This window comes from Myxine glutinosa, chromosome 6, assembly GCF_964187855.1.
Source record: "Myxine glutinosa chromosome 6, kmMyxGlut1.1, whole genome shotgun sequence".
NCBI lineage: Eukaryota > Metazoa > Chordata > Myxini > Myxiniformes > Myxinidae > Myxine > Myxine glutinosa.
Genome location: NC_136266.1, coordinates 101,117,585 through 101,141,188, shown reverse-complemented (window position 1 = coordinate 101,141,188; position 23,604 = coordinate 101,117,585). Strand labels below are relative to the sequence as shown.

The 23,604-nt window shown below is 42.0% G+C and overlaps 1 protein-coding gene across 4 annotated transcripts in view; it reads left to right on the top strand.

The window, feature by feature from the left end:
- Positions 1–1,435: 1,435 nt before the first annotated feature.
- The window catches only part of LOC137430118 (polycystin-2), a 121,229-nt gene continuing 99,060 nt past the window's right edge, over positions 1,436–23,604 (top strand). For 3 of the 4 annotated variants that reach the window (XR_010985001.2, XM_078780254.1, XM_068120687.2), the window contains exons 1-5: positions 1,436–2,133; positions 8,233–8,325; positions 8,563–8,696; positions 17,710–17,948; positions 22,518–22,733. Coding sequence is in view for 3 of the 4 variants with exons in the window: in XM_078780254.1 (XP_078636380.1) it covers positions 1,545–2,133; positions 8,233–8,325; positions 8,563–8,696; positions 17,710–17,948; positions 22,518–22,733 (1,271 nt within the window). In the remaining variant the exon portion in view is untranslated. Of the gene's footprint in view, positions 2,134–5,637; positions 5,758–8,232; positions 8,326–8,562; positions 8,697–17,709; positions 17,949–22,517; positions 22,734–23,604 lie in introns of those variants that run through there. The other variant, XM_078780256.1, reaches the window with a different exon arrangement.

Below are 23,604 nucleotides of genomic sequence, written 5' to 3'. Positions count from 1 at the left end.
CTTGAAATGTGAATGGGATTTACATATCAGCAAACTGAATTCAACCACCAACTATTTTTGAGATCACCACAGGCCAAAAGTCAACAACAATTTTAAATTTCTAAAATCCTCAACTTTCGTCTGATTGACTTGAAATTTGAAGAGGATTTGCATAGCAGGTCACTGAAATTGAACCACCAATTCTTTTTGAGGTCAGCATAGGCCAAAAAGTAAACATAGGCCAAAGGTCAACAACTTAAGGTGAAGTTTTAAAAATCCTACATTTTCATCCAATTGACTTGAAATTTGGATAGGATTTGCATATCGGGTCACCTAATTCAACCACCAATTATTTTTGAGGTCTAAAAGTCAAAATATCAATATGGGCCAAATTTCTAAAATCGTCAATTTTCATCTAATTGACTTGAAATTTGAAGAGGATTTGCATATCAGATCACTGAATTAAACCACCAATTATTTTTGAGGTTAACATAGGCCAAAAGGTCAACAACTTATTTTGGGAATATTTCAAGACATATTTCTTGTTTTTTTTATATTTTATTTTCACCATAACTCGCTCCCCTTCCCCACTGGGGACACTTCGCTCAGCCGAGGAAGAGGAGATATGTATGATATTACATTGGTGTATCAAATAGATCCAGAGCACCTTTTCACTCCAAGCCACTACTTAACTACAGTTAAGGGGCCTGAAGATGTTCAAAGGAAGGAGTCGCTTGGAAGTTAGGAACAAGTTTTTTAGCAATCGAGTGGTCGACGACTGGAACAGTCTCCCGCATCAGGTTTTAGAAGCTAGCTCGGTCCAGTCGTTTAAAATTAATTTACGCAAGCACTTGAAGGAGGATTTAACCTTCACTGGATGTCTGGACCTTCAATAAGTTGTTAAGTCTTACTGAAGCAGATCGGGAACTACAGGATTAACTTTCTCGTAACCCGTCGGTACCTTGATGTAGTACAGGGAATGATGATGGTGTTGGCAAAGCAAGAATTAGAGTGAAGGGTTACCAAAGCGAAACACTTGCCTTGCCTCCAGCTCGGCAGCTCCACCTCCACGTACCACTGGACCGATCGCTCAGACCTCACCCCCTTACAGTATGTAATATATAGACTGTCGCGAACATTGTTGTTGGCGTGGAGTGGTGGTGATTGCCGAGGGTTGTATAAACTGGGCATAGGTGTGCATAAGATATTTAAGGGCGATTGAAGTTAGTTTGAATAAAATATCAATACTATAGGTTAGGGTATGATATATATATATATATATATATATATATATATATATATATATATATATATATATATAATTTTTAGGGGTAAAATCCCCCAACACTGCTAGATTTAAACAAATTAGAGTTGGGGAACAGAAACACCACGTGGTCCTTGTTGCTTAGCAGCAGACCACCGCCTGCGCAAGCGCATTGAGTGTGATTGCCCAAGGGAGGCGATTCGAGTGAGTTTAACAAATCCCGAAAGACTTCATAAGTGTTAAAGCCGTTTACTTTATTTTATCAGCGTCAATAAGGGAAGGTGCGTACATCAATAGTGGCATGGTCCAAAGAAATAATAAAGATAGTTCATGTGGATCTGGAGAAAGTATCTGGAGATCCGAGGATAATGTGATTGGAGTCAGTGAGAGTGCGCAGGGAGCTTGGGAGGGTGCGCTGGGAGTCAAAGGGAGTGCGCAGGGAGTCAGGGAGAGTTCGCAGGGAGTTGGCGAGAGTGTGCAAGGAGTTTGCGAGAGTGTGCAGGTAGTCAGGGAGGGTGTGCAGGGAGTTTGGGAGAGTGTGCAGGTAGTCGGGGAGAGTGTGAAGGTAGTCGGAGAGAGTGTACAGGGATTGGGGGAGAGTTCGCAAGGAGTTTGGGAGAGTTCCCAGGGAGTTTGGGAGAGTTCCCAGGGAGTCAGGGAGAGTTCCCAGGGAGTCAGGGAGAGTTCCCAGGGAGTCAGGAAGAGTTCGCAGGGAGTTTGGGAGAGTGCGCAAGGAGTTCTGGAGAGTTCACAGGGATTCGTGGAGAGTGCGCATGGAGTTGGGGAGAGTGCACGAAGAGGAGAGGAGAACCCTCATGGAGTCGTGGGAAGCCTACAAGGCCCTGAAAAGGAAACTTCAAGATTGCGAAGATCAGCGCAGTTTGTGCGAAGTGAGTTTCCCACCTTTCTTTCCTTTACCCTACCTCCATCACATTCCATGCTTCATTCCTTGAACGTTAATAAACATTCATTGGTAAGTAGTGATCTGATAAAGTAAAAGAAAATAAATTTTAATTATTCTTCAAATAAATGATATGCTCTACAGTTTATACTCTGCTTACAAATGATATAATGACAACATATCCACTCTTGTCCAAATCATCCTTTTTGGCCCCAAAATATTTCAAACCCCTTCCTTGCCAAAAAAGCCCTAACCTAACCCCACCCACCCAGAGAAATTCATGAAAGAAGAGATTTTGGGCTGACTTTGCCCAAACCAGCCAAATGTTTCTGAAGTTTCAAAAGTGTTATATGTTTCTGATCTTGAGTTGGCAGGATAGCCGAGAGGTATGTACAGTCACGTGAAAAAGTAAGTACACCCCATGTAAAGTTTTGACTTTTTCAACATATTTCAACATACAGCTATTTGATCTTCATTTCAACAATACTGATAGATCAAGGTGATATAATATAACAAATATCATGAAACATTTACATTTTGTAGTCCATTGTATAATTTAAATAAACATAAATGCAAATTTCACATGTGGAAAAAGTAAGTACACCCCGACATTTATCACAACTTCAAATACCTAAAATTAGAATCAGGTGCACCAGCTCAGGTGCAAATGATTAGAACATTGTTAGAGAGGATCATGGAGGAACCTGTCTTATTTAAACCTCAGACATTTAGTTTGGTTTGCTCTTTGTTGTTGAATTGTGTGGCGTCACCATGCCTAGATCAAAAGAGCTCTCTGAGGCCTTCAGAAAGAAGGTTATAGATGCCTACGAGTCTGGGAAGGGATTTAAACAGATCTCCGAACAATTTGAAATCAATCATTCGACTGTCCGGAAGATCATCTACAAGTGGAGAAGATTCCAAACAACTGCCAACTTGTTCAGGGCAGGCCGCCCCAGCAAGTTCAGCCCGAGAGCAGACCGCAAGATGCTGAAAGAAGGATCTAAGAACGCCAGAATGTCATCAGGGGACCTACAGGTAGCTCTTGCCACTGTTAATGTCAAAGCACACGAGTCTACCATTAGAAAGAGGCTGCACAAATTTGATCTACATGGGAGGTGTGCCAGGAGGAAACCTTTGCTGTCCAGAAAGAACATCAGGGCAACACTAAAGTTTGCCAATGAACACCTAGGCAAAGACCAGCACTTCTGGAACAATGTGCTCTGGACAGATGAGTCAAAGGTACTTTGGCCACAGTACCAGAAGACATGTTTGGCGAAAACCAAAGACAGCATTTGACCACAAGAACCTGATACCAACTGTAAAGCATGGTGGAGGAAATATTATGGTTTGGGGCAGCTTTGCTGCATCAGGGCCTGGGCAGCTCACCATCATAGAATCCACTATGAATTCTTCATTGTACCAGAGGGTGCTGGAGGATAATGTGAGGCCATCTGTCGGAGAGTTGAAGCTCAACCGAAGGTGGACCTTGCAACATGACAATGACCCTAAACATACCAGTAAATCCACCAAGGAATGGCTGAAAAGAAAGAAATGGAGGGTTCTGGAATGGCCAAGTCAAAGCCCAGATCTAAATCCCATCGAGATGTTGTGGGGGGATTTGAAACGAGCTGTGCATGCAAGAAACCCCTCAAACATCGCACAGCTGAAAGAATTCTGCATGGAGGAGTGGGCAAAAATTTCTCCCAGCCGATGTCAGAGACTGGTAGACAGTTATAAGAAATGCCTACTTGAGGTTGTTTCTGCCAAAGGGGGCAATAGCACCTATTAGAGCCAAGGGTGTACCTTTTTTTTTTTTTTGTATACATAATCGAGGCTCGTGAAAGAGCGAACATTTATCACACAAACAAATCAAACAGACAAACAAACAAAGTGTATAAAAAGGGGAGCGGTAGACAAGATGGGGAGAGAAGGGGAAGCACATAAACACAACATTTGTGAGACATCGGGAATGTGTGGGAGGGAGAGGGCTTGGGGGAGGCGGCGTGGGAGGGGGGGGGGGGGGTGGGAGAAGTATAAACACAAGGACACCAAGGACTTCCAGGAAAGAAGTTGTTATTTCAAAAAAGAGGATTTGGGGTGAAATTAGTGGGGGTAGAACAGATCAAAGGTTTGGATGGGGGAAGATAAGAGATGGTGGTGAAGAGCTGTTTTAAAGACCTGGAGGGAGGAGTGGGATTGAAGGGAGTGGGGGAGTTTGTTCCAGAGGTGGGAGAAAAGAGGAATGAAAGAGTGAAGGTGAGCAGAGAGTCTTGATTTTGGCAGTTTAACCATAAGAGGGTTGCAGGCAGATCTTGTGCGACCTGTAGGAATATTTTGGGGACAGAGCCCAGAGAGAGCTGGAGGAGCAAGGCCGGAGAGGAGTCGGTAGAAGACAGAAATACCACCAACCTGCCTGCGGTGAGTAAGTGAAAGGCCCTCGGAGGTAGCTTCATTACGGGAGATTCCAATGATTCTGAACGCTTTGGTTTCAACAGCGTGAAGACGAGCTAGATGTGAGGCAGGAGCACCAGCCCAGAGGGGAGAGCAGTATTCCATTGAGCTGCGGATGAAAACCTTGTATGTGGTGAGGAGCTCAGGTGTGCCAAGGAAGGACTTCGCACGACGGAGGATGCCCAGTCGGCGACTGGCTTTGGAGGCCAGATTTGAAATGTGGTTTTCCCAGGAAAGATCATAGCAGATAGTGAGACCCAAAAGCTTGAGTGACAGAACTTCTTGGAGAGGATTATTCAGAAAGTGGATGGGAGGGTTGTCCAGTCGGTCTTTTCGGAGAGACATCGTAAGAGAGTGAGATTTGTCAGGATTGAAAGACATGTTCCACTTGTTTGCCCAGTCAGTGATTTTGTCCAGGTCTGCAGAGAGTGAGGAGGCTGCAGACTGCCGATCTGAGGGATGAGGAATGGAGTGGCAGAGAGTGGAGTCATCAGCAAAGAGATAGAGAGGATTTTCAAGAGAGTCGGAGAGATCATTGATGAAGACCAAAACGAGCACAGGGCCCAGAACACTGCCTTGGGGAACTCCAGCCTTAACAGGAAGAGGAGATGAAAGAAACCCATTCAGGGCCACACGTTGACTACGACTAGAGAGGAAGTCCGCCAGCCATGCGTGGAGATTTCCATGGATACCAAAGGAGGAGATACCACACCACACACACACACCACACACACACATACCACACACATACTTACTTTTTCCACATGCGAAATTTGCATTTATGTTTATTTAAATTATACAATGGGCTACAAAATGTAAATGTTTCATGATATTTGTTATATTATATCACCTTTATCTATCAATATTGTGGAAATGAAGATCAAATAGCTGTATGTTGAAATATGTTGAAAAAGTCAAAACTTTCTATGGGGTGTACTTACTTTTTCACGTGACTGTACATCCACTTCTGAACTGTCTAGCCCGGGTTAAAATATCGCTCCAGCTGTGAACGGTCATCCTGGTGTCTTGCAGGTGCGGTGAAGCATCAAGCCATCCCTCAGATGCTTTTGCAGATTCATTGACACCAGATTGCACCGCTTACTATCTTAAAGTGTAGTTGCTGTCCGGGAAGCAGCTTCTGCACGACATATAAATTGACCAGGTGGCTCACATGATGCGTGTGAACAGCTTTCTTTGGGTGCAAAGGGCAACACATACACATACACATACACACACATACACACACACACATACACACACACATACACACACACACATACACATACACATACACACACATACACACACATGCACACACATACACATACACACACACTCACACACATACACACACACACACACACACACACACACACACACACACACACAAACACACACACACACACATACACACACACATACACACACACACACAATTACACACATATACACACACACACATATACACATACACACACACACATATACACATACACATACATACACAACAAACACACACATACGAAGGTGGATACCTGGAAGGGCTCCGTTCGACCTTCTGAACACACATTTCCGATTTAATATACTAAAATATAAATGTTTTCATTTAAAAGTTATCTTTTTGCAAATTTAGATTTGTGGCAACATGTTCTTTGATCAGACGTGAATTTATTCGTTTACTAATGTTAAAAAAATATTCCAGAGCCAACACCTAACACAAACTACATAAGAAGCAAAATTATATAATGATAATAACAATAACGAGAATGGCACTTGGTAGGGAGCAAACATCCGCCAAGCTGAACACTTTACATTTTGTATCCCACTGATAGGCTGGATCTGTGTTCGGACCTGAAACGAAATCTAATCGCTCGTTCTTGTCATCTAACCAACTTATCCACCTAGTTTTGTCATAATCCATCCACAACATTTTGAAGTTTCATGCTGTACAGTGCGTATCAAAAAAAAGGTAATCCGAATTCAAGGGGTTAATATACAAAGGTTATTTAGTTTGACAATTTACATGTGGTTTACCAATTATGAGGAGATCCTCAGCTTTCCATTGATGCCTTTCATGCATCATTGCTGTCACACATGACCGAGTACATGTTCATTGAAAATGACAAGTTCAAATCGCATTTTTACAAGCTTGGCTAATCGGCTTGGCTAATCGCTAGTTTTTAGCTCTATCACATTGGAGTAGTTTATGAAATCTCTATATATATTAAATTTGATTTGAAAGCATCATTAAATATGTTCAGGTGACATAAAGATGTGAAATACTTGAGGGGGTGAATACTTTTTCAGGCCACTGTATGTCTACATTGTGCTTTAAAGTCTTCTTTATGAGAGCGACTTGGTGGGTTAGGGGATAAAGTGTTGTATTGCTTCACCTGTGTGGATTTTGGTTCCCATGCCTGCTCAGAAGGATTTCATTCATATTAACTTACGACACAGTGGTGACCTATCCACCATTCGTTCTTGGCTACAAAATTGTTCACAACTTGTTGTGAGTGCTCAATTGCTCGGCTGAGTATGGGCCTACCAATCTAACGATATATGTTTTATGTTTCTCATAGTAGTTGCTTTACTAAGCTATAAATATATATAAAATCCCTGAATAGTCTCGTCTTTTTTTTCGACATGCATACTTTACCAATAGGCTATGTGGTTTTACGAAAAACAACTGTTTCTGAATAATGTTCTTAGTTACTTATACATTCCAGAGAAACGCAGCCTGTGCTTAACTTTATTATTTAAATTGATATATGTGGGATAATTACACACCCAGACCAGGAATCGAACCCAGGTCCTCTGGAAAACCGTACCAGTGCTCTGCCATCTGAGCTATCTGGGTGACCCTGACTACATATGAAATTTTCCCACACATATGATTGCCACTCTTTCCGTCAATGCTTCCGGGGCACTCGCTGCCAACCATAGGAGCACCAACGGCTGCCAACCATAGGAGCACCAACAGCTGCCAACCATAGGAGCACCAACGGCTGCCAACCATAGTAGCACCAACGGCTGCCAACCATAGTAGCACCAACGGCTGCCAACCATAGGAGCACCAACGGCTGCCAACCATAGCAGCACCAACGGCTGCCAACCATAGTAGCACCAACGGCTGCCAACCATAGTAGCACCAACAGCTGCCAACCATAGGAGCACCAACGGTTAACTTTATTAAGTGCTTAAGCTTAAATTTAACATGTGTATAACTATAGACCACCAAGCAATGTCAAATTGAATTTGGTTCAATAATGCCTGTGAATGCAGACACAACAAGAAAGAGCAATCAGAGATTGCAAACCCTCACCAGGATGTATTTTCAGTGTTTTTTAAGGCTTCAGTGGTAAAACAAATATGGTGGCCGAACCACGTGACCGATAACGTCATAATTATTTTTTTTCTAAACTAATTTATTTCTAGATTATGCTCAAGAAATTTCATCTTGATCGGATGAAGTTTTGTACTTGTCGAATTATGACGTCATAATGGAGGCACCTATGACATCATCATTAAACATTTTATTCCCCATGGAGAGTTATTTACAATGAGCCATGTCTCAATTTTGCAGACACAATTATCCTCTCCGAAAAATTATCAGCAATCTTTTTTGCCCTCTCAACAGGTTTGTGGATGAAATGGTTGCGACAACTGCACAACTGTCCAGAGATTTTGGAAGCAGCAACATCCATTGCTTTCTTAACCCTCATCTCTGCAGGTGGTGCTTGGGGTGGTTGGGAGAGTTTATCTGTGATAAATATATCTCTGAGATTAGGAAGTTCACTCTATATGTGGCAGAGAATCTGGTTTTAACTCTGAGATCTCATTGACAGAATTAAAGTAAAAAGAGCTCGGGATATTGTGAAATTTGTAAAAATAATTTAAAAATAAATTAATTAGATGATGGGAGAGCATAAAACATCAGATCTCATTCAGGTGCCTAATATGTCTCCAGTGGTGTTGAATGATGCCAGCCCGGAAGCTGTCTACCTCAAACAAGACCTCGCTACAAGAATTATCTCTCAGCATCTTTCACCGAATTCCACCAAATCCTTCAGTAACATAGCATCAGTGGAAGATTTCTGGACGGTAACCTTTATCTCTCTTTCCTTTTCTTTCATCATGCACCCTATGTGACCCAATCACATCTGTTGTCAATGTTTTGTTGCTCTTGCAATTTGCTTTACCTACAAATGACAATTTTCTTCATTGATCCCTACTTTTTTCCCTCTATTTTTCACCAATGTTTATTATTTTTTAGTGGATTAGAGGATATTTTGTAGCATGATTCTTCTATTTTTTCTTGTGGTTTTTATAAATAGGCAGCAATATGTTTAGGTTGCCCTTCATGTCTGAAAAAGCCATTCAAGTTCAACATGTGAACTACCGGGTCAATTTATTTACAGTGCCGAAGCTACTGTTCAGACAGCAACCACACTCTCAATATAGCAAATGGTGTAACCTGGCATCAAGGAACCTCTGAGAAAACCAGACCACTTGGTGCACACAATCCAAGTAGGAATTTGGAACTTGGCCAGTGTGCCAACAAAAGCTCACCAAGTTTTTGCGAACGACACCCTGACACCATAGGATCCTTAACATCCACCAACTAATGCTGGCAGATGAAACATCCAGTTAAACACCAATCCGAGGGACAGCACACACATTGATGAATCACTCTGCCTATAAAATACGAGGATGACAGTTCATAGTTGGGCCGGGATTCAAACCCAGGCTAAACAGCTCAAAGGTGAGATGGCAATGTTTTTGTTTTTTTTCAACTTGATGTGATAGAATATTTTTTTAAAGCTTTAATCTGAAGATGAAAAAAGCCTCCATTAAAATGTGCATCACAATACATGCAGTGGGCACGATGAAGGCTGATTGGCACACTGAAAATGCCGCCATTCTTAAATATCACAACTAGGCCCACAAAACAAACCTTTTTGATGAAGACATGTATTAGGCCCCTGGCGAACCTTGCTGCACCCTCTGACACCCTCTGACACCCATGGGAGATTACAACCAATGAGGGAGGAAAATATTCCATACACACTAGGTTCAGTGATGAAGTATCAAAAGGAATAGCAGTATGCATGTGACATTGGTTAGCTGTGTTTTCTTCTGATGAAACTTATTTTTTCACAAATTGGAGCGAGAGGATGGGCAGAGGGAGAAGGAGGAGGAGGAGGAGGAGGAGGGTGAGGAGGATGAGCAGGAGGTGGCAGAACAGGAGGAGGAAGCAATGATGTTCTATTACCAAAAAGCTTGTAGAGTGCTTACCAATAAGCTTGTAGGGCGCTCGCCAAGCAGGAGGTGGCAGAACAGGAGGAGAAAGCAATGATGTTCTACAGGGTGTCTCAAAATACATGGAACCCATGTCACTGCTAATAATTCTGCCAATATTAATGTTCTTGTTCTTTTTTTTTCAGATTTGAAGAGAGGAGACCATAACAACTAATAATTATCAATCAAAATGCCTTGGGCAAAGGAGGAAAAAATATTTTGCGTCACTACTTATTTGGAGACGAAATCATTCAAAACGGTGCAAGCAAAATTTCGCAGGAAGTTCAACTTCAACAACTATCCCCAGAAAAACCAAATTTATCGTTGGGCACACAAATTCCAAGCCACTAGATCAGTAAACAACCTCAACAAGAAGGCAGAAACACCCAGTTCTGGCAGGAAGCTAACTGCAAGATCTCCTGACAATGTGAATGCGGTGAGACATTCTGTCGGAAGGAGCCCGAAAAAGTCCATCCGAAAACGTAGCCAAGAGCTGGGTCTTTCACGTGCGTCAGTGCAAAGAATCTTGATCAAGGATCTTCAGCTGTACCCATACAAGATCCAGATCAAGCATAAACTCACACCAGCTGACATGGCAAAACGTGTTGTGATGTGCCGGTGGTTCGAGAACAAGATCCAAGAGAATCCTGACTTTCTTGATGATGTTTGGTTCAGCGACGAAGCACACTTCTTGCTCTGTGGGCATGTCAATAGCAAGAACAATGTGTTCTGGGGCACACAAGCCCCAGACGAGGTGCTTCAGAGGCCCTTGCACTCTGTGAAATGCACGGCCTGGGTGGCCATCTCAAAACATGGCATAATCGGACCGTTTTGGTTTGAAGACGCAGACGAGGAGGCAGTCACTGTCACAAAGGAGCGTTACATTGTGGTGCTCAACAAGTTCTGGAGGGGACTTGGGAGACGTCGTGGCATGAATCGAGATGTGCAATGGTTCCAACAAGATGGAGCAACAACTCCACATACAGCCAACATCACGATGGAGTGGCTGGACCACCGATTCCCTGATCGGCTGATCAGCAGGCGCAGCGAACCCGAGTGGTCTCCGCATTCACCCGATCTGAACCCCCCAGATTTTTATCTCTGGGGGTTCTTGAAGGACCACGTGTATGAGAATCGTCCTCAATCCATTTCTGAACTGAAAGTGGCCATCACCCAGAAGATTCGTGCCATCAGGAAGGAAGGACTCTGATGCCAGCAACCCTCTGATGGTTAAACTGCCGAAATCTCGGCTCTCTGCTCACCTTCACTCTTTCATTCCTCTTTTCTCCCGCCTGTGGAACAAACTCCCACACTCCCTTCAATCCCTCTCCTCCCTCCAGGTCTTTAAAACAGCTGTTCACCACCATCTCTTATCTTCCCCCATCCATAACCTTGATCTTTTCTACCCCCACTAATTCACCCCAGATCCACCTTGTTTGAAATTCCAACTTATTTCCTGGAAATCCTGGCAGTGTCCATATGTTTATACCTCTCCCACCCCCCCCCCCTTCACATGCCTCCCCCCCTTCACATGCCTCCCCCCCTTCACATGCCTCCCCCCCAAAGCCCTCTCCCTCCCACAGATCTCTCGATGTCTCCATGTCTCTCGGTCCCTGCTCTCAAATGTTGTGTTTGTGTCCTTCCCCCTCTCTCCCCATCTTGTCTACCGCTCCCGATGTTATTTGTTTTATGTGTCTGTTTGTCTTTCTGTGTGATTAATGTTCGCTCTTTCACGAGCCTCGATCTTGTATACAAAAAAAAAAGAAAAAAAAAAAAAGAGTGTGTCAGGGTGATTGACAACTTCGCTCGTCGGCTTCAAGTGTGTCTAAGGCGCAAAGGCGGTCATTTGGAACATGTGCTCTAATAAATGTATCCTTTGAGCTAGAGACCTCAAATCTTCAGTTTTTTAATTGTTATCATATCAGCTTCCAGGAAATGTAATCTTTTTTGGAGTTTCTTGTCTGAGTACAACAACACACACAACATGCATTTTAAGGCCATTTTCCCTGCAAGAGCGGGGGTTAGCCTGAGTCAGACAGGTTAGCCTGTCTGAGTAATAAATTATTATTATGTTCATGGGTTCCATCTATTTTGAGACACCCTGTATTACCAAAAAGCTTATGGAGTAAGTACCAATAAGCTTGTAGGGTGCTCACCAAGTGGCTTAAGCACTCAGGTAAGCACTCCAATAAAATGGTTGATAAGGAACAGCTGGCTTGGCAAGCGATTAGCGATTTGTACTTATGAAGATCGAGTATTTGAAAATGAGCGCTTGCAGCTCACTTGTCCCATTGCTTTATTCATTATAATCCTCCCATTATGTTCATAATTCTTTTCATTCATTTTTAATTTGATTTATTCTGCCTTCCCAACTCTGGAGATTTCCCCACGGAGTACCTAGGCATAGCTGCGGCAGCTTTCATGGCGATCCTGCTGGTTAATTATTTTTCTTGCACTCAATAAAGTTACACTTTGGGCACATTCCTTAATCTTTTCTTCACTCAATATGATTGTTGGAACAATAGATAAAGTTAAGTTTAATGCTTTGGCAATATAGAGAAGGAGGAAGGACAGCCATGCTTAAAGCTGAGCTATATGATATATGCTTAGTTATAGGAATCGGTAATTTCTTAAAATTCACAGATTTCACTCCATATTTCAGCACTTGAATAGTCCCTAGTATGTGATCCTCAAACCCCAACCCAGATTTAAATTATATACTTTAATTAGCCCATGCGAGTAGATCGTGTTTCCAAGGTAAGGCACGTTTGAATAGCCCAAAAACAAAGTGGCAGCTTAAGAACCCAGCGATGTGACAGAGGGCTGACAAAGATGGTACACTGCCATTTTAGTCAGGCTTTTTTTTTTGTGATGAGCATCCCCTAAATTATCCTCAGAAATGGTATTTAAACACACCCAAACTTCCAGTTTTCATTCATGCAATCCCTTGGAGTTCCCTCAGTGTGGATGCAAAGTTTGGGGCTGCTAGGTTTCATGGTTTTGGAGTTATCAAGTAGACACACACATGCACATTGCCTTTTATTATTATAGATATATCGAACCCATCATGAGGTTTGTTTAATTCTGAGCCTTCCAATCCTGATTTGAGACCGACTGGTGATTGTTAAAAATCTCTGTATGGTGTGGTCTTCCTCTGTACCCTTCCTACTTGTATATAGGGCTGGCAGGATGGCCTAGAGGTACGCACACTCGCCTCTATCCAGTTGAGCCTGGGTTCAAATCCCGTGAGCTATAAACTGTCATCCTGGTGTTTCAAAGGCAGGGTGCTTCATAAAAGTGTGTGCTGTTCCTCAGATAGATATCTGGGTATCTCGTCTCCCAGAATGAGTTGGCGACATTAAAGATACCACGGTATCGTTCATAAACAGTTTGTGATCTATCATGGGCACCTTGGCCAATTTCCAAATTCTTGCCTTAACCTACAGAGGGCATCGATGGCACAACTATGCCCCCAGCCATTGACGCTACCTCACAGCCTTGTGCTGCAGAAGAAAGAGGAAGAAGACTTTGATATAAAATGTGACTTGAGATTAGATTTATTGCAAGTCTTTGAATCAAAAGCTTTTAAATCCAAGTCTTTGTCATTATTTTCTGCCATCTCTAATTCCTTCTTTCTTATAGCTCTTTAATAGCTAATTTTTGTTACTTTTTATATTGAATGCATAGAAAGAGCATGGAAAGGGCACAGTGTGCAAGATCAGAAAGGAGGACGTCGAAGACAGAGAGATGACCGACCAGTCTGCGATGTGAAAGATATCGGCCTCAGCTTCATCGCACGAGATTGTTTACACAGTGTCATGCTGAGCAAGTTTTGAGGCTGAGGTGCCAGCCCAAAGGGGAGAGCAGTATTCCATCAAGCTGCAGATGAAGGCCTTGGAAGTAGGTAAAAATTCAGATGTGCCAAGGAAAGATTTTGTACCACAGAGGATGTCCAGTTGGTACCTGGCTTTGGAGGCCGACTTAGATATGTGGTTTGCCAATGGAAGATCATGGCTGATAGAAAGGTCCAAACGTTTGAGTGACTGAACTTCTTAAAGAGGTTTGTTAAAGAAGTAGATGGGACAATTCACCAGATGGTCCTTCCAGAGAGACATAGTGAAACGAGAGTGTGAGATTTGTCAGGATTGGAAGGCATATTCTCAGTGTTGGATCAGGTTGTGATTATATAGAGGTCATTGAAGAGCAATTTAAAAGAAACAAAGGATTACACATTCAAAATATTTTTTACTCTTCCTAAGATGCATTTTGGACATAGGCGTAGCCATGGAAATCATCACGTCCTCCTGATACGGCTATTGGAAATAAAATACTGTACCCTCAAAAAACAATGTCAGACCCAGTCATCTTTTGAACTACACCCATTGCCTAATTTAAATGTCTTCTTGTATGGGCCAATCAAAGGTGTTCGTCAGCTTCATAAAAAACAAATAATGAGGTTTATTAAAAATTACCTTTGGAAAATAGGTAAAAGACAAATAAAATGTCAGCACAGGATATTGATCCAAGCAATGTCAAATTGCGTAATTGTCCCTCTTCCCCAGAAGCTATCACACACCAACTCAAACCTCCCACCACCAAGCAAATGTAAAAAATTGATTGTCGTTTAAATTCTGCTTATATCTCTTTCAAAAGCTTTTTGATACTTTTTTTGCTATCATCGCCACCAGACTAGTTTCTCTTTAATCCTCCATCTTCTTAAGCTTCTTTTTAGTTTTAATTTGGCTTCACACCAAATATGGACGGAGGTTAGGTTTTCACACCCGTCTGTCTGTCTGCTTGTTTGTTTTGACAGAATGTTGATCACTCCGTTTTGTGGGTTTGTGTGTGTGTGTGTGTGTGTGTGTGTGTGTGTGTGTGTGTGTGTGTGTGTGTGTGTGTGTGTGAGAATAAGAGAGAGACAGAATTGTGAGGAACAGAAATGGAAAAACGAGATGTGTGTGTTTGTCTGTCCACTTACTTATACAGACTTGCCATTTAATATGGAATATATTTTTTGTGGGGGTGAACTTACTTTTCAAGATGTCTTAGAACCAAACGTTCATTGGAATTATGTTGAAATTATTCTAGATTTTGTTAATGTGACCTTTAAAAGAAACAAAAACCACATTTGACATTTCGAAACAAATAAATTAATCCTTGAAAGTGATGTAAACTGATATCGAACTCAATTCATGGACAGTACTGTGTTAAACTTCTGTACGTTTTCCAGAAATATCTCTTTATTTTGCACATTAGCCCCCAAATTTTTTTTAACAAAAACAAAACTTAAATTACGACTGGGATTACGGACAGTAAAATTACAGTTCAGTACTTCGTGTAACCCCCACGAGCATTCAGGAGAGCACGTACACGTTGAGGCATGCTGTTCACGAGATTTGCCAAGGTTTGGACAGGAATTGCTTGCCATGCAGTGACAATAGCCTGCTGCAACTCACACACAGAGGTAGGCTGGTGGTCCAAGTGGTCGATTTGACTGCCATTGATGGTGCTGTCTGGCCCACTGCAATCGGCCCTGGCGGTGTTGTCTTGTCAGGCATGGCTTTCTCAGGGGACGCCTGGCACGATAGCCTGCTTGAAACAGTCGTTGGTTGACTAGCCTTCTGGATACAGGCACATTTGTCAGTTGCTGCCACTCAGCCCTAAGCCGATTAGCTGACTTGGTACGGCCATTGCAGACTAACCGGTGAAGCTGGCGATCATCTCTCCTTGTGGTTCTGCGTGGACGTCCTGGCCTCGGTATTGGAGTAGGGACACCCCTCTGAGCATTTCGTTTCAGGATCTTTGACACCTGAACTTGAGTGATGCCATACTGCCGAGCAATAGCACGCTGTTTCATGCCGTAATTTCGTAAAGCCACCACTCCATGACAAACAGTATTGTCGAGTTGACTAACCATCTCCAGAGGAAGCGGCAATAACTTTTGGAGACGTGCAGCAGTTGTTTTCCACTAATACAGAACGCAACAACCCTTGTATACCCGACTGTGAAGCCAATCATCAAATGCACCTGTCCGTACATTTTGCCACGCCACCTGTGATATAATCCTGTTGTTGACTTCTTGCTGCGACAGACAATCAGTGACATGGTTCTTTTAACAAATAAATCACCAAAGTGTAAAAGAAATTCACCAGATTGATATACTGAGTTAAGAAAGTAAACCCAAGTCAAGAAAAAAAAAAAATTCCATATTAAATGCCAAGTCTGTACTTGCCCAGAGTTCATAATTTTAAATGTTCTTCACGAAACTTCACCAAACGATAGAGTTAGTAGTCCAACAGAATCGTATTTATTTTTGTGGTCAAAAGGTCAACATAGGCCAAAGGTCAACCACTTTTTTCAGATTTCTAAAATCCTCAATTTTCATCTGATTGACTTGAAATTTGAATAGGAATTTCATGTCAGTTTACTGAAAACAACTATGTTTGAGATCAACATAGGTCAAAAGGTCAACATAGGTCTAAGGTCAACAACCATTTCAAAATTCTAAAATCCTCAATTTTCATTCGATTGACTTGACATTTGAATAGGATTTTCACATCACCTTACTGAATTCAGCCACCAATTATATTTGAGGTCAACATAGGCCAAACGGTCAACATAGGCCAAAAGGGCAACATAGGCCAAATTTTAAAATTGTCAATTTTCATCCGATTAACTTAAAATTTGAAGACGATTTGCATACCCAGTCATTTAATTTAACGACCAATTATTTGTGAGGTCAAAAGGATGCTCTACCGAGTGCCATTCTACTTTGTTCTCTTTTTCCAAGTGTCGCTCTATGAGTGATTTTTCATTTTTTTTTTTTTGTTTGTGAACATGATATCTCAAAAAGTTGAGGATGGATTCGGACGAAATTTGGGGTGGAGGTTTAGTATGTGACAAGGACGAAATTATTCGATTTTGGTGATGATCTGTATCCGGATCTGCATCTGATAATTTTTACGTGATTCTTCACCATTGAGATGGTGAAGCATTGACATTGTGTATGCATTGTGTATGCTGCATGTGTGAGAAGTGTTATGGTTTATGGGAGCGAGACATGGGAAATGAACGTAGAGCAGCAACGAAGGTTGGAAAGGGTGGAAATGCGAATGGTTCGATGGATGTGCGGAGTATCGTTGAGAGGGAGGAAGACAAATGATGAATTACGAAAAATGATGGGAATAGAGCCTGTGATTGATGCTGTGAAGAGGAACAGGTTGAGATGGTTTGGTCATGTGTTGAGGAAGGATGAAAGTGACTGGTTGAGAAGAGTGATGGAAATGAATGTAGAAGGAAGCAGAGGATGGGGAAGACCGAAAAAGACTTGGCTAAAGATGGTGGAAGAAGAAATGCGGGCAAGGGGGTTAACAAGGAGAGATGCAGAAAAGAGGGCAAGATGGAGAAGATTGTCATGGGGACCGCAAGGCTAACCCACGCTCTAGCAGGGAAAATGGCCTTAAAATGCATGTTGTTGTTGTTGTCTTCACCATTGAGAGATAAGGCAAAAATGATATATAGCACAATATCTCAAAAGGTTGTGGACGGATTCGGATGAAACTTGGTGGACAGGTTGGTTGCATGACAAGGACAAATCGATTCGATTTTGGTGAAGATCCGAAACCGGACCCTGATACGATAATTTTTACCATAACCGTGAGTATTCCAGATATGACCTATCAGTGGATACAAATGTAAACTCTTTAGTCTGGCGGAGGTATGCTATACTCACTACCGAGCGCCATTCTACTTGCTACTATTTTTCTTCTCAAATCTCTTTACCACTGCACTTCTTCCCCACTCCACTCCCTCCCAGTTTGCACAAGGCCCTCTTCTCCATGGCCTCTTCCCTCAAGCCACCCACTCCTCTGTCACTCATCTGGCTGGCCGTGTTCGATTCCGTCAAGCAAGGGTTGATAACAACTCCTGCCCGACAACTCCTTGGCTGCCCCATGTCTCCAGCTCTTTAACTCTCTCTCAGTCACAGTCCTGCTATCCAATATACTCTTCTACGACCAGTTCTACTAAGCCGTTTGGTCTTGGAAATGGAACTGCGTGAGTATTCCTTCCTTTCCATATTTTATCCTTGTACTTGTATGACTCAGCACCACAGTTCTTCAATGACATTGTTATTCCATTCATTCTCCCACTATATTCAGATAATCTTAAATTCATTCTCTTAAAATCAATACCTGTCTTCCCCGACTTTAATCCACCACATACCACTAATGTACGAGGTCAACTTTTATATATATTATTTCCTTGCTTATTTTACAAGAACTAGCAAAGAACCCGTCCTTACTGTCAGGTTAATTCAATCACTTTTATGATTTGTTAGCGGAACATACCTGTTGCTTTGCTGACAGACCAATTAGACGTACTGTTTGGCAAATTTAATTTACCTTTGTGAAGTGTGCTTTAAACTCAGCATTGCCCAGGTAAAAAGGAAATTGTAATAGCCTCTGCCACCACCACCGTGTGGTGCTACACAGTACACATTTACATAGAGAATATACACTACATGACCAAAAGTATGTGGACACCCAGACATCACATATCTCATTCCAAAATCATGGGCATTAATTTGGAGTTGGTCCCCCCCCTTTGCTGCTATAACAGCCTCCACTCTTCTGGTAAGGCTTTCCACTAGATGTTGGAACATTGCTGTGGGGATTTGCTTCTATTCAGCCACAAGAGCATAAGTGAGGTCGGGCACTGATGTTGGGCGATTAGGCCTGGGTCACAGTCGGCATTCCAATTCATCCCAAAGGTGATCGATGTGGTTGAGGTCAGGGCTCTGTGCAGGCCAGTCAAGTTCTTCCAGACCGATCTCGACAAACCATTTCTGTATGGACCTCGCTTTGTGCACAGGGGCATTGTCATGCTGAAACAGGAAAGGGACTTCTCCAAACTGTTGCCACAAAGTTGGAAGCACAATATTGTCTAGACTCTGTAATGTCATTGTATGCTGTAGCATTAAGATTTCCCTTCACTGGAACTAAGGGGCTGAGCCAGAACCATGAAAAACAGCCCCAGACCATTATTCCTCCTGCACCAAACTTTGCAGTTGGCACTATGCATTCGTGCAGGTAGCGTTCTCCTGGTATCTGCCAAACCCAGATTTGTCCGTCGGACTGCCAGATGTTGAATTGTGATTCATCACTCCAGAGAACGCGTTTCCACTGCTCCAGAGTCCAATGGCGGCGAGGTTTACACCACTCCAGCTGACGCTTGGCATTACGCATAGTGATCTTTCTTAGGCTTGTGTGCGGCTGCTCGGCCATGGAAACCCATTGCATGAAGCTCCCGACCGACAGTTGTTGTGCTGATGTTGCTTCCAGAGGCAGTTTGGAACTCAGTAGTGAGTGTTGCAACCGAGGACAGACGATTTTTACGTGTTTCGCACTTCAGCACTCGGCGGTCCCATTCTGTGAGATTGTGTGGCCTTTCACTTCTCGGCTGAGCTGTCGTTGCTCCCAGACGTTTCCACTTCACAATAACAGCACTTACAGTTGACCGGGGCAGCTCTAGCAGGGCATAAATTTGACGAACTGACTTGTTGGAAAGGTGGCATCCTATGACGGTGCCACATTGAATGTCACTGAGCTTTCAGTATGGCCCATTCTACTGCCAATGTCTGTCTATTGAGATTGCATGGCTGCGTGCTTGATTATATGTACCTGTCAGCAATGGATGTGGCTGAAATAGCCGAATCCACTAATTAGAAGGGGTGTCCGCATACTTTTGGTCATGTCGTGTATATATATATACAGTATATATATATATATATATATATATATATATATATATATATATATATATATATATATATATATATATATACATATATATAGATATCCATGTAATTACATCCGCCACTGAAGGTGGACGGAGGTTATGTTTTCACCCCTGGCTGTCCGTCTGTCTGCTTGTGTTGTCTGTCTGTCTGTCTGTGAGTGGGATATCTCAAAAAGTTATGGATGGATTTGGACCAAACCTGGTGGTCAGGTTGTGTTTTTTGGTTTTTTTATTCTTATTTTTTAAAATACAAGATCGAGGCTCGTGTTGGATCTAACATCAATCACAAAAAAGAAACAGACACACAAATGAAAAGGTTGTTTGAAATGGTATGAAAGGGACAAATTGATTCGATTTTGGTGAGGATCCAGATCTGGATACAATAAATTTTTAAGCGATTCTTCACCATTGAGAGACTCAATCCAATATACAGTCACGTGAAAAAGTAAGTACACCCCATGTAAAGTTTTGACTTTTTCAACGCATTTCAACATACAGCTATTTGATCTTCATTTCAACAATATTGATAGATAAAGGTGATATAACATAACAAATATAATGAAACATTTACATTTTGTCGTCCATTGTATAATTTAAATATACATGAATGCAAATTTCGCATGTGGAAAAAGTAAGTACACCCTACATTTATCACTACTTCAAATACCTAAAATTAGAATCAGGTGCACCAACTCAGGTGCAAATGATTAGAACATCATAAGAGAGGATCTTGGAAAAACCTGTCTTATTTAAACCTCAGACATTTAGTTTGGTTTGCTCTTTGTTGTTGAATTGTGCAGCGTCACTATGCCTAGATCAAAAGAGCTCTCTGATGCCTTCAGAAAGAAGGTTATAGATGCCTACGAGTCTGGGAAGGGGTTTAAAAAGATCTCCAAACAATTTGAAATCAATCATTCGACTGTCCGGAAGATCATCTACAAATGGAGAAGATTCCAAACAACTGCCAACTTGTTCAGGCCAGGCCGCCGCCAGCAAGTTCAGCCCGAGAGCAGACCGCAAGATGCTGAAAAAAGTCTCTAAGAACCCCAGAATATCATCACGGGACCTACAGGTAGCTCTTGCCACTGTTGATGTCAAAGTGCATGAGTCCACCATTAGAAAGAGGCTGCACAAATTTGATCTATATGGGAGGTGTGCCAGGAGGAAACCTTTGCTGTCCAGAAAGAACATCAGGGCAAGACTAAAGTTTGCCAATGAACACTGAGGCAAAGACCAGCACTTCTGGAACAATGTGCTCTGGACAGATGAGTCAAAGGTAGAGCTATTTGGCCACAGTACCAGAAGACATGTTTGGTGAAAATCAAAGACAGCATTTGACCACAAGAACCTGATACCAACTGTAAAGCATGGTGGTGGAAATATTATGGTTTGGGGCAGCTTTGCTGCATCAGGGCCCGGGCAGCTCACCATCATAGAATCCACTATGAATTCTTCATTGTACCAGAGGGTGCTGGAGGATAATGTGAGGCCATCAGTCAGAAAGTTGAAGCTCAACCGAAGGTGGACCTTGCAACATGACAATGACCCTAAACATACCAGTAAATCCACCAAGGAATGGCTGAAAAGAAAGAAATGGAGGGTTCTGGAATGGCCAAGTCAAAGCTCGGATCTAAATCCCAACGAGATGTTGTGGGGGGATTTGAAACGAGCTGTGCATGCAAGAAACCCCTCAAACATCGCACAGCTGAAAGAATTCTGCATGGAGGAGTGGGCAAAAATTTCTCCCAGTCGATGTCAGAGACTGGTAGATAGTTATAAGAAACGCCTACTTGAAGTTGTTTCTGCCAAAGGGGGCAATACCACCTATTCGAGCCAAGGGTGTACTTACTTTTTCCACATGCGAAATTTGCATTTATGTTTATTTAAATTATACAATGGTCGACAAAATGTAAATGTTTCATGATATTTGTTATATTATATCACCTTTATCTATCAATATTGTTGAAATGAAGATCAAATAGCTGTATGTTGAAATATGTTGAAAAAGTCAAAACTTTACATGGGGTGTACTTACTTTTTCACGTGACTATATAGCACGATATTTTGAAAACCTAAGGTTGGATTTAGGCAAAACTTGGTGGACAGCTTTGGTGTTGTTTTAGTATATATTTGAAAATTCCATCCATGGAAAGCTAAGCATAATTGTAAATCTGCTTTGAAAAGGGACATTTTGGGTGAGGAATTCACCACAAACCGCCAAAGAAGTGAATATGGTACGTAGCATAATTACATTGGTTCCGTATACCGCAGTTTGGGGTAATGTGACGGCCGATGCTGGCATCTAGTGACAAACTAGCAATGTATTGGCAGACAGCAGACCTGCATAATGAATTTAAAGGTTCAAACAACAGTGCCTGTTTACCTTTGATGGACCACTGGCTGCAAAGTCTGAGAATTAAATATAAAGTAAATTATTTATTGACATACAAAGGAGATAAAGGAAAAGAGATCTATGGTACTATACTTGACATTTTACTTGACTGAACCAGGAGAAGTGGGATTATCCCTGAGAAGGAAAGTTGTTTATGCCAAATATGAAAAGTATATTAAGCACAAGTAGAATCAGATCATTGCTACACTATACTCTCATCACAGAAAATACCTCTTTGGAGAGAGATTTAATGACTGAATTGAAGCTGTTTGTAAAGGTGACTGTGGCTATACTGAGAAGTGTAGAATGTTGAGAGATACCATAGTAATTCACTTATTCCACCCAGCAGTGAGAGAGAAGTGTTTGGAGAGCGCAGATGGCCTAACCCTGTCTTGTCTATTTCCTCAACCCCATTCCTTCTATTTTAACTCCAGCTGGACAATTGCACAAGAAGAAGGCCCTGCTCATAGTGGACTGTTGACTCACTATTCCCCAGGAGGATATTGGCTTGACCTCCCCATGGGACTCACTGTTGCCGGCCAGGCACTCAACCATTTACACCAAAAAGTATGGCTTGACGCAGCAAGCCGGGCAGTCATGATTGATGCTGCAGTTTTCAGCCCGCCACTTTGGGTCGCTGGTGCTTTTCAGTAAGTTTTTCCATGCATTTGAATAGTAACTTGTATCATGCAGCAGTTGTTTCTTGCATATTTTGTGTTTTGCCTCCATTATTGCCTGTACCGTAATCAAATATGAACTAGAATGAGCAATCAAAGATTGCATAACCTTGTCTGGACTTGTTTTGTGTGGTTTTAAACTACGTATTTTATAGACATACTCACATTCTAATTATGCAGTCTCTTCAGAAAATATTCATATCCCTTGACTTTTTCCACATTTTGTTGTGTTACAGCTTGGATTTAAAATGGATTAAAGTAAGATTTTTTTCGTCACTGATCTACACGTAATACCCCATAATATCAAAGTGGAATTTTTTTGAGGAATTTTTATTAAATAATTAAAAATGAAAAGGTGTAATGTCTTGACTCAACAAATATTCTCAACCCCTTTGCTGTGACACTCCAAATTGATCTCAGATGTGCATCCAATTTCCTTTGATCATCCTTTTCCTGGAGATGTCTCTACAACTTTATTGCAGTCCACCTGTGGCCAATTAAGTATTGGACATGGTTTAGAAAGAAACCCACCTTCTATATAATGAAAAAAAGGACAATGTGAAAACACACCTGGAGTTTGCAAAAAGGCACGTGAAAGACTCTGAGAGCATGAGGCAAAAGATTCTGTGGTCTGATGAGACGAAAATTGAACTCTTTGGCCTGAATGCAAAGCACGATGTCTGATGGAAACCGAGCACAGCTCAACCATCTAACACTATCCCTACCAGGAAGCATGGTGGTGGCAGCATCATGCTATGGGAATGCTTTTCAGCATCAGGGACTGAGAGACTTGTATGGATAGAGGGAACAATAAATGGAGCCAAATACAGGCAAATCCTTGAGG